The 12,149-nt window shown below is 42.3% G+C and overlaps 1 protein-coding gene across 12 annotated transcripts in view; it reads left to right on the top strand.

Moving 5' to 3' along the window:
• Nucleotides 1-12,149, top strand: part of PCNT (pericentrin) — a 78,643-nt gene that overhangs the window by 36,906 nt on the left and 29,588 nt on the right. For 8 of the 12 annotated variants that reach the window (XM_017838086.1, XM_017838092.1, XM_017838091.1 and 5 more), the window contains 5 exons: nt 139-301; nt 847-990; nt 9,439-9,668; nt 10,097-10,216; nt 10,759-10,779. In XM_017838086.1, the coding sequence (XP_017693575.1) occupies nt 139-301; nt 847-990; nt 9,439-9,668; nt 10,097-10,216; nt 10,759-10,779 (678 nt within the window). The remainder of the gene's footprint in view (nt 1-138; nt 302-846; nt 991-9,438; nt 9,669-10,096; nt 10,217-10,758; nt 10,780-12,149) is intronic. The other 4 variants (XM_017838090.1, XM_017838093.1, XM_017838089.1 and 1 more) reach the window with 1 other exon arrangement.

Below are 12,149 nucleotides of genomic sequence, written 5' to 3'. Positions count from 1 at the left end.
AAAGTCAACTTAGTACTAAAATGAAACTTCAAAACTTGGGCCTTATTGCATAGATGGGTTTTTGTTGAAATGTCTGCAGTGTTATTGCGCTGCATGTGCATCTGAGATCTGATGCTTGGGGAAATTTTTCACTTGTAGCTGGAGAAAATGCATGAAAACCACGCACAGTTTGAAGAGGAGTTCAGCCGCCGAAATCAGGAGACTGCCCAGGTGGTGAGTCAGCACCAGGAGCTGATGGAGTGCCTCAGCGAGGAGAGCGAGGCCAAGAACCAGCTGGCACTAGAGCTTCATAAAGCAGAGGGTAAGAAAATGAAATTAATGTAATTTAATGAGATTTCAGTGTCCTTTACTCATAGCTCATTCCTCCCAATACCAGTGGTGCGACTTGATGATCCTTGTGGGTTCCTTCCAACTCGGCTTGGTCTGTGATTCTGTGCTTTCTGTGTCCTGGATTTCTTGGGCTCTGAATCTAACATCTGATCTTCCTTTCTGGAGATTCTGTTTCTTCAAACCTCAGCCCTCAGCAGAGGATGTGTCAGGATGTTGTGAGCTGATCCCAGGCTATCAGAAGCTTAATGATCCCCATTTGAATTCTGTAGACTTGGAGACATTCTGTAACATGGCAGCCTTGTAAAATCTGTTAAAATGTATCAGTTAATGTATTCTATTTCTTAAGGTACTTCAAAAAACCTAACTACAGTGTAAACTTAAGTCATCTTTTACTTCTTCCTTGCCATGTCACCTTCGGTCATTTGCCAAAACTTGCTTACTCGTGTTTTCAAGCTACTTTTTCCCTATAGATGAGTTTGTCCGTGTCTTTATTTGCATTCTGACTTGGGATTTTAGGCATTATTGAAGGCTACGTCGCAGAAAAAGCTGCATTAGAAGAGGCCTTGAACCTGAAAGAGGAGTCTGAGCGTCGCCTTGTTGTGGAGCTGGAAAACATGCGGGAACGCTTCCAGGAGCTGACCCAGGAGCAGGCAATTCTTGGTGAGGAGTGGGTATGGCACTTGGAGTAGAAAACAAAGTTGTCCCCAGTCAGGGCAGGCTGCAGTGTGTTTCTGTAATGAATCAGTGCTTGGTTTGATGACCTGGTGAGCAGCTCAAACTGGCGCAGACGTGACAGGGTCTTCCTGTAAAAGCAGCAAGTAAAATAAAGCAGCTGGTTCTTTGCTTGTAAGATGATAATGCTGTTAGTGAAGAGTACTGCTGTAGCTCTGTGCTTAGTTAGAAAGGGATAGATCATCCTCAGTGCAATCACACAGCACCCACTGACAAGGGATCAGACCCAGCCAGCACGGGTTTAGGAAGGGCAGGTCCTGTCTGAGCAACCTGATCTCCTTTTATGATCAGGTGACTCGCCTGGTGGATGAGGAGAAGGCTGTGGATGTGGTCTACCTGGACTTCAGCAAGTCTCCCACAGCATTTTCCTGAAAAAGCTGGCAGCCCACGGCTTGGGCAGGGGCACTCTGTGCTGGGTCAGGAACTGGCTGGAGGGCCGGGCCCAGAGAATGGTGGGGAATGGAGCTGCATCCAGTGCTAATCACTAGTGGTGTCCCCCAGGGATCAGTGTTGGGCCCAGTTCTGTTTCATATCTTTATTGATGATTTAGATGAGGGGATTGAGTCCATCATCAGCAAATTTGCAGATGACACTAAGCTGGGGGGGAGTGTCGATCAGCTGGAAGGCAGGAGGGCTCTGCAGAGGGACCTGGATAGGCTGGAGAGTTGGGCTGATTCCAATGGGATGAGGTTCAACAAGGCCAAGTGCCAGGTCCTGCACTTTGGCCACAACAACCCCCTGCAGCACTACAGGCTGGGACAGAGTGGCTGGAGAGCAGCCAGACAGAGAGGGACTTGGGAGTTTGGATTGACAAGAAGCTGAACAGGAGCCAGAGTGTGCCCAGGTGGCCAAGAAGGCCAATGGCATCCTGGCCTGGATCAGGAACAGTGTGGCCAACAGGGCCAAGGAAATGATTCTTCCCCTGGACTCAGCACTGGTGAGGCCACCCCTGGAGTGCTGTGTCCAGTTCTGGGCCCCTCAGTTCAGGAAAGACATTGAGGTGCTGGAGCAGGTCCAGAGGAGAGCAACAAGGCTGGTGAAGGGACTGGAGCACAAGTCCTATGAGGAGAGGCTGAGGGAGCTGGGGCTGTTCAGCCTGGAGAAGAGGAGGCTCAGGGGAGACCTCCTCACTCTCTACAGCTCCCTGAAAGGAGGTTGTAGCCAGGTGGGAGTTGGTCTCTTTTCCCAGGGAACTATCAGTAAGACAAGAGGGCATGGTCCCAAGTTGTGCCAGGGGAGGTTTAGGTTAGATATTAGAAAGAATTTCTTTACAGAGAGGGTGCTCAGCCATTGGAATGGGCTGCCCAGGGAAGTGGTGGATTCTCCATCCCTGGAGGTTTTTAAGACAAGACTGGATGTGGCATCAGTGCCATGGTCTAGTGACCGCAGCGGTAGTGGATTAAGGGTTGGACTTGATGATCTTGAAGGTCCCTTCCAACCCAGCTGAATCTATGATTCTATAAGTGTTAAAGTAAATAAGAGGTGTGTTTTAACTCCACTTAGTTGCAACAGGTAATTGGCACCTAATTAATAACTGAAATGCTGGTTCTTTGGTACTGCAGTTGAAAGAGTTGGAGCTTGAAGGCTTTTGACTGCTTTTAGGACTAAGGAGATAGCTTAATAATGACAGAAAAAAATAAACTTCTCCTGGAAGATTATTTGAATTGTGATGATGTGTACTCAGTTTTAGACATAAGCTTTTCCCCTGCTCCCCAGCCTTGTCCTGTCCAAACACACAGACATGGTCGGTCAGGATGACGGGAAGAATTTTAATGGTCAAGGACAGAGACTGTTTAGGTTTTTAAAGGAAAGTATATGGGTTGAAAAAACTGAATGAGGTAGTGGTCTTGCAGAGGATAAGGTGAGGCAAGGATCTTAAGCTTTTAGGGTGACTCACTGCAGGCCAGAGCCACTGAAATACTAAATCATATTCGGGTAAGTAGGTGCAAGTAATCAAGTAAGTAGGTGATATGATGTAAGCTAATTACAGGGAGCTTGTGTAGGGAAGTGGAGTAGTGTAAGGGGAAACTCTTCAACATAGTAGATGAACTCTACTAATATTCAAAAAGAGAGAACTCACACTGCAAATGAAGGAGCACATATTTTAACAGTGACAGCAGTGATTTAATAAAGACCCTGGAGAATCTCAGTGTAGTATAGCTGGTTTACATATAAGATAACTTTTTGATTAACAGGAGAAAGTTCAGAGTTATGTGATTCGCACTGCAAAGCAACTCAAGACTAGGTTGTGCTGCTTCTTAATGATAACTCTGAGAATTATTTAAATGGCATTATATAGTTTTGACTTCTTGAACTTGCAGCCTTAGTGCCCTTCTAGTACTTCTGTAAGTGAATTTCTCTCTATCATCTTCCAGTAGAAATTTTATTGTTTATTTATTGATAAATTTTATTTATCACTGGCTTTCCATTTCTGGTAATGCCAACATTACGATACCCTCAGCTGTGTCACCACAATGCCACCCTCAGCTATATTGCATAGATCTTTTCTGACTGAGCAGACTGTGTAACAGGGAGTTGTGCACAGGGCAACATGCTTAGGTCAGAAATAAAGACAGCAAGAAACAGTTTTCTAGTGAAAAACTGTTGCCTGCCTCTCTGAGTCTCAACTCTGCCGTTGTCCTGCTCTTGTGGTTCTGCATTTGACCTTTAAAGCATAGTACAATCAAAATACTGATGTTGTACATAGAATCATAGAATTATTTGTGTTGGAAGGATGCTTTAAAGGTCATCTAGTCTGACCCTCCTATAGTACCAGAGACATCTTCCACTAGACTAGACCAGACTAGAATATTTTCACTTAGAACTGACTTAGAGCAATCCATCCTGACGACTTTTGGTCAGCCCAAAGTTAAAGCATGTTATTAAGGACATTGACCAAATGCCTCTTGAGCACTGACAGGCTTGGGGCATCCACCACCTCTCTAGAAAGCCTGTTCCAGCGTTTGACCACCCTCTTGGTAAAGAAATGCTTGCCAGTGTCCACTCTGAATCTTTCCTGGTGTGGCTTTGAACCATTCCCACACTCCTATCACTGAATACCAGCATCTCCCTCCCCACATTCCCTCCTTGGGAAATTTTGGGAGCAGTGAGGTCACCCCTGAGCCTCTCTTTCTCCAGCCTAGACAAACCCAGAACCCTCAGCCTCTACTCACAGGACAGGCCTTCCAGCCCTGTTGCCAGCCACTAGACCAGGTTGCTCAGAGCCCTGTCCAACTTGATCCTGAATGTTTCCAGGGATGGGGCATCCACCACCACTGTGGGCAAGCTGCCAGTGTTTCACCACCCTCATCATGAAAAATTTCTTAACTTCTATCTAGTCTGAGTCTACCCTCTTTAGTTTGAAATTATTACACCATGTCATATTGGTACTAAATGCATAGTACCTAAGTTAGTATTAATAGTTGTGTCTGTCTCTGAGCTCTCTTCCTCAGGGGAAAGACAGCAGAACATAAACTGGTCCAGGGACTGTGCTTGCTTTACAGCAATGATTGTGGCATTGAGTAACATATCCCACAGGAAATGCAAAATCGTTCCTTGGTGTTGTTGAACACAAGTACGACTGTGGGTTATGGAAATGTGTGACAGATTGCAGGACCTGTGCCGGGGAGTCCTGCTGGGCCAAATCCTGCTTTAGATCCCCTGACAGGAGATAAAAGGAAGATTTGAGGCATTGATTATTCCACCTCTATATAGTGAAAATTGCAAAAACATAGTATTGATTGTCTTAGAAAATGCAGAAGTGACTGGCCAAGGATGTTGCAACAAGCTTGCAGGGTTATAATGTAAAACCATTTCTGTAGTAGCTCTAGTCCTATTACAGACATGAATCAGTGTAGATCATCAGGAGCTTTGTGTCATAATAAAGATGAAATGCAATTATGCCAAAAAGAAAAGGTAGGCCCTATCTGTATCCCATACAGATTATTAGTGATTTTAGAAGATAGAATGGATCACAATATTCTATTCTTGTCTTGTACATGTCTGTGTATTTCAATTTCTAGGAACACCTGCTGCTAATGTAGCACTGAAAGAAGGTTCAGGTTTGTAATAACAAGTGTGGTTTGTTTTTTTTCTTGCTGTGTTGCTGTAACACTGTGCGAATAAATTGATAATTTTGATTTTATCTTAACAACGAGGAATAGTACTTAATAAATAGGCCCAGCAGGTTATGAAAAGTGTTTGAGGTGATGTAAAATGGTGAGCTAAAAATGTACAGCAAGAACTGAAGGAAGTCTAAGGAAGACTAGAGAAATGTAACTGAATGGATTGGTAGGTCAGAAAAAAGAAGAGGAGAGCAGAATTAATTATGGGAAGAAAGAGGAAACCCAAAATAAGCAAGAAGGATCTGTGGAGTTATACACTGACTTTGGAAGTCTATTGCTGAAGTAAAATTTGTAGGTGCCAAATTGAAAAAGGCATTTTTATTTTTTTTTCTCCTAAACTAAAGTATGCACACTTAACTCCTGAGTGGCTGACATTTAGATCTGATACATTCTTAGTTGCCACGATTGTTTTGTGGTCCACTTAAAATATAATCTCTTATCGTTTTTAGATTAATTTTATTTACACACACATATATATATTCATAGATGTGTTCTCTTTGTATATTCACTGTCTCTTGTTTCTAGACTTTTCCCCCAAAGAGTGTGAGCTGGGTAAACCAAAACCCTCAAGTGAGTAAAAAGTTAGCAGGGTGAATTCCTGTTGGAGTGAAGAAGCTGCACTGAGCTGTCTTGCCTGTTACTGTATCTTTATTCCTTCTGTCCATTCAGATCTCCCTCAAACACTATTTTTATTTAACTTATTTTTGGTGACCACCTCACTGTCCTGAAATTTGCTGCTGCCCTCTGAAAGAGAGGGGATGTATAACTGAGCTGGTTACAGTGTATTTTGGGATTGACATTCTCCTAGTAGCAGCAGCAGCAGCCCAGCTCTTGCCAGCAGCTCGTTACAACTTGAACAGTTGCTTTTGCTGCAAGTGCCGAGCCCTAAAATTCATCCCCTTTCTCCCACCCCCCCCCAGCCATCTGTAGTACTCTTCCTCTGGCTTGGAATTGTTTGTAGTAGGTGGAAAACGTGATAAATATAAATCATCTTGTTTGGAGTTGACATGGCTTATTCCTTGAAAAGCTGACGCCTCCTCCAGTTTTTGATGTGGAGTAACTACCGTGAGTAGAACAGCCTCGCTAATTAAATGCACTCAGAATGGAGCTTGGCATTTGCTAACGATTTTGGGAGTGGGGAGGAGTGTGCTGGGGCATTGCTGAAGGGGAATTGCGTGATTTGAATAAGCATTGATAAAATAGCAGGTTTTGTCTACAAAGGAACAGATCTGTGAGCTGGTGATCTGTTTGTGTTGCTTGAAATTCTGTTTATACAGTTGGGGACGTGTGCTTAAAAAAAAAAAAAAACAAAAAAAAAAGATCAAAAAATTGGTCAAACAGATTGCACTTACTGAGATTGCCAAAATCTGATACCCGCTTTCTATTAAATACTGCTGATTCCAGGTAAAATCTGTTTCCCTAATTATTTTTTTTCCATTAACTTGCATTTCTGCCTGAGGAGGTGACTGTGACTGGGTAACTCAGTGTTATCTAATCAGTATTTTGTTCCTCAGAAAGCACTAGTGTTCCTTTGGAAGCTAAAGGGAAGGCATCAGCCATGTTTCTTAGGATATAGAAGGAAAAATTCCTGTGCTCGTTTTCCCAAATGTCAGTTCTTTTCTCACAGGGTCTGTCTACGTCCATGACCTTCCTCTGGGTGCACAAATAACAGTGTGCACGGGACCTTGCCCTCCTCCCTGCACCACGTGTAACCAAATACACTAGAGCGCTATTTTATTCCCATTATTCCCATCTCCAGCCTGCCAAAACCCAGCTCTTGGCAAAAGATATCCTCTCTTGTGCAGCTGTGGCTGGGATTGTCTCCTAACGGAATTCAGACTGTTGGCTTTTTTTCCTGTGTGTTTCAGCTGCTTGCTGTGCTGCATCTCATGATACGTGTGATATATGATACATCCAATACAGCTGCAAGGGGGCTGGGAGAGAAACTGGGGGAGACTCTTCATTCCATGCATTCTGCCAGAGCCTGAATTACATCCACAACTCAACGAACTTATGAATATTGATTGTGATTATTTAGCACAATGCTAGAAAAGGTAGAGAGTGTGGCCCCGTTGTTTTTATATAGTCCATGGCTCCTGGTAATTGTGCATGTGCAAAATGAGTGCTTGGAGGGGAATGTAGTTGGAATGTAGTTGTAATCCACAACTACAGTCTCTCAAAGACAGGAAGTACTTACCAGGACGGGAGCTTTTTGAGATTTGTAATCTGTGTGGGACTTGTATTTAGCAGCCAAAAGCAAACTTAATCTGGCAGGAGGAGCCCAGTACCAGTGTACCAATGGGTAAGGGAGGGCAGGGCTAACATGCTATGTAGAGTGAGTGCAAAACAAAGTGGTTTGTGTTTCCTTCAGCTGGATGTGCCATGCTCTCCTATTGGCTGTGCAAAGGGACCAAGGAGCAATTTTATGTCCACTTCAGCTGGTTTCAGAAGGTGGCCATGGGTGCTTAGCAGATCGGGTCAATGGTTAAAGCATCTGGTACAGTTCCATGTGTGCTGAGTTTTTATTTGCTCAATTAACCTCTTAGTTTTTACTTGTATATCTTAATATTGTCTTAATGCAGAGAAAGTATAGTTGCTGCAGTGAGACCAGCGTGACTAAATCCTGGAATCACGGGGTTGCTGTGGCCCTCAAGAGCTCATGTAGTCCATACTTTTGTCCCAAACCAGAATCTACTTTCCTTATTTCTCTTTGTCCAGCCTGTTTGATTTCCAGAGCCAGAGATTTCGCATACTCTGCACATTCTGTTCCATTATCCTCACTGTGATGACATTTTCCCCAATGTTTAGTGTAAATATTGTTGCAATATTCCAAACCTGTGACACTTATCTTCTTAAGCATGAACATGGAAATGTTGCTCATTTTCAAGTGTGTAGAGATGTAATTAAATACCTGTGGATAGTGAAACCCTAGAAAAAAATGTTGTAGGCAGGCTGTGGTTGTCCATTCTGGAAAGAGGGCTGGATGACCACTTAAGGTCCTTGTTGGATCATAGGCTTACCTTTGACTGAAAACATTTAAGGTGATGATAGAACATTTGAAAAGTAAAATGATGATCTCTTGCAGGACCTTGCTTTGATACAAAATAGGTTTCTGTTTTTCATGCTCAGCTTACTTACCTATGTTTACATAAAAGTAGCTTTGATTCGTGAGCGTTCACAGTAGAGTCTCAGTTTTGGTCCCCTAAACAGCGTATTGAGTGCATCCAGCTGATTGAAAATTCAGTTTGTAGCTATAAATTAACTCTTGATAACTTAAATAATTTAAACTATATACATTTTCCTACTTCTGGTAATGCTTTTGCAGTCTGTAGATGTGCCATCTTTTTCCCCAGGTGTTTCTTCCCTTTGTAATCTGAGAACTGGACCGATTTTCTGTAAGCATGATTTTTCTGCAGGTTTTAATTCCCACTCTGGTTCAGAGAAATACAGTAACTTTGCTTTCTCATAGCAGCTGGCCTCAGGGTTGGGCTGGACACCAGTGGCCACTGGAAAGATGGACTGGGTGCTAATTTACCAGTATAGATGGCAGGGGCAGTATATCCAGCATGACACGAGGCAGGGAGTAATGGAGAAACTGGATAGTGGATGTCTAAGGAAGATCTTGGCATGAGAGTGTGGAGGAATCAAGAATTCTGTATTGGCTGGCTCGATTAAGAGAGTTGGGAAAGAAGGGTGGCAAGGATTTAGGATAGGGCAGCAAAGGATGGGACAGTTGGAAGGGTTGGTATGAAAGATTAGGTGGCTGACAGTGGTGTTTGGGGCTTAAACCTGGGGATGGAGCACCTCTGGAATGGAGTGAATTGGGAGGACTGAGGACTGGTGTGGTTTGGAAAGAGCCTCTGGGGCAAGAAGAGTGTGGAACTGGGGTTGAGAAGGCAAGGACCTAGGGAGTGAACTTGAAGGATTCCTGATCAGGTGAGATGGGGCTCTCTGGAATTAGGAGGTCTCCAGGAGTGAAGGTGAAAGCTTTCTAAGGGTCTAGAATATCTCCAACCAGGATTCACTTAGGGATTGAGAACAGATACCCCTGGCCTCCTTTATTAAGATGGCTTTTGGAGACCCCATGAGCAGTCATGCATCAGAATTCCTGTTGTCTCTCTTCTAGCCCATCTCAGGAATATTTTTCTTTGTTTTGATGCTGTCCAAAATACCTGAAATTAATCTCATCTGAAACATTTGATTTTTGTGCCCTGCACTGACAAACTTTTGTTATTTTTGTGTTCTTGTTCAGGTCTACTCAAGGAAGTAGAATTTTTATCAAAGGAGAAATTAGAGCTTCAGTGTCAGGCAGAAAAGGACCATTCCAACTTACGCTCTCAAATGAAGGTTTTGGAGGTGGAACTGGAAGAACAGCTGCACAGTAACCAGGACCTGGCTACACAGTTACTGGAGGTTGCTGAATTAAAACAGCAAATTCAAGTTCTTGAAAAACAGCTTAAAAACCAGCGGCAGTTCATGGACGTAAGTGAGCCTGTGACCACATTTCCATGGGTTTGGAGGTGATAAATTCTTCTCCTGGTTTGTGACTGCGACTTGGAAGGTGGTTCCTAAAATGGGATATTTTTAGTTTTGTTTGAAATTAAGACTTTGGTATTCTAGTCTCATAAAAGAAATAAAAAAGTTGATTTTTTTCAATTCCCTCTCTGTAGTATTGCAGGATAATTCTTCCTTTTTATTAACTGATAGTTGTAATTTGTATGTACACCGAAGTCAAAAAGGTGGGGTTTTTTTCCTTCTCTGTAATTGTAGATATGCTTTCAGGACTACTAGAAGGTGTTAATTATTTTTAAATGGACAGTTTCTTCACCACAAAAACAACCCCCAGAGCATTCTTGTTCACAATGTTGTAATGAAATGCCAAGTTTCTTTCTCTCTGGCTGGGTGTACAGGAACAAGCTATAGAAAGGGAACATGAACGCGATGATTTTCAGCAGGAGATTCAGAAACTGGAAGAACAGTTAAAACTGTCAGCAAAATCACAGACTTCAGGACAGCCCAGAGAATACAGTGTGAGTAAAATAACACTTAATGACCAAAGGAGTTTGTTTACTGCAATTAAATAACAAAACCTGTGTTTTCTTGGGGATATGGCTCCGGGAGACTTTTTTTTTTTCCCCTCTGTTGTTGCCCAGAGAGCAGATTTTTCTTCCCCAACTGACTGAACTACTTTTAGGCAGTGAGAATGCACTTATATCATTTGTTAGGGTGATGGAAAGAACTGTTGTATGTGCTTTACAGTAAGGTTTCACAGCCTCTGAGTCTGATTTAAGTGAACCGAGGAGGACAACACTAGAGACACTCAGCTCTACAGAGCACATCTGAGGGATGACTTCTGGGTTCTAAATGTATTTATTTTTTTCCAGCTATAGCAGTTATAATAGAGATGTTCTTTGTCTGCATGCCTTGTCCTATTTAGGTTTATAATGAGCTCTTGTTTACACATGTTCATTTTTTTGATGCTTGGTTTCAAACATTAACTTTTTCTTTTTTTTTTCTTTTTCTTTTTTTTTTGGTTGGTTGTGTTTTTTTCACATAAATGAACATTATACAGAACTATGAATTGATTCTACAGGTATGGAAAACAGCATGAACATCTCTTTAACTTTTCTTTCCTTTTACTTTCAATCCTTTCTAGATCTGCTTTAGCTTTTCTTCCTCCTCTTGATATGTCAAGGCATGACTTGGAGCTAAGGCTACAGGTTTTAGGGTGGCAGAATTCTTTCAGGGAATGAGGAACTGCTTTCAGTTTAATTTCCTTTGCATAAATAGTTTGTTCTCGTGGCTTATTGCTCAAAGGTATTACAGGCAGTTATTCACTGTACCAGAGCTTTTTGTCATGAAAGGAGAAGTTGAGGTTTGGAGTATATGGAACAAAGATACTGGAATGGTGGTGATACTGTGCCTTAACCTTCAGCTTTTTTGTGACCTGGTGCTTACCAAAACTTCAATGTGTAGACTACTTAGTTACATTTCTATCTGTTTATTTATGTATAGTTTATGGAATTGTGTACCTCAGTGTTAGAAAAGCTTGTAAGAGCAACTGCATCTTTGATAGAGCGAATTTTCCATGCTGGAGGGCGTGGCTGAAAAAATTAACTGCTCTAGCTTTGCAACCCCTTTTCAGAAAGGATGAAAACTTAACTTGGAGAAAGGACACACTAGGATGGTAACTAAGCAAGTGACATTTGTAGGTAGGGTGAGGAATGCAGGCATTCCATGCCAAAAAGGAAACGTCAGGATTTGTTTGGTTGTTTAATGCAGCTGTAACATCAGGAAGTGCTTAACTCGCTGCAAACCACACCAGTTCAAGTGAACTGCTAATTCCTGCATGTAGAAGCTGTAACAAGCTCACAGTTGCCCTCTCTGCTGTTCACTGGGCTCGAGGTATGTGGGAGTGGGATTATTTTGGGGAAAGAGTGCTGGCTGGTATTTGGGAGCTGCAGTGTGCTCCGTGAGGGTGAAGGTTGTGAAGTGTTTCTTTCCTTAGCTACAGGATTGCAATACCACCTTCCTAGCAACGTGGTGTTAAAATCACACTTTTTATGTCTGAAGTGTCATAGTTTTGGGATTCTGTTGTCAAAATTTTATAGCATTAGAAAGGTTAGACTTCTAGAATATTTTTCTATACCCAAAAGCTTTACTGTAAGGCCTTAACTGTGTTATGCTTAACAGTTGGTCAGATGCTGATGAGATGAGAAGACAGTAAGATACATACATAGTTAAGGAAATGTTTATGTGCCTGTAAGCAGTTGAAAATATGATGTTAATCACTTTTGGTTTTCTTAACCAGCCTCTGACACTCTCCATACTTATTGACTCTTTTTCTCTATTTGGCTAGAGCGTGTTTTGCTGCTTTAGTAGTATCTGTATAATACTTTGAAGACATAAAGTTCTGTCTTAATGCAAAGAATTTTTATTTTATAATGCCCAAGTGGGGATTTG

Source organism: Lepidothrix coronata, unplaced genomic scaffold (assembly GCF_001604755.1).
Source record: "Lepidothrix coronata isolate B3197 unplaced genomic scaffold, Lepidothrix_coronata-1.0 Scaffold323, whole genome shotgun sequence".
Taxonomy (NCBI): domain Eukaryota; kingdom Metazoa; phylum Chordata; class Aves; order Passeriformes; family Pipridae; genus Lepidothrix; species Lepidothrix coronata.
The sequence above is the reverse complement of the archived record's forward strand: the minus strand, read 5'-3'. Positions and strand labels throughout refer to the sequence as shown.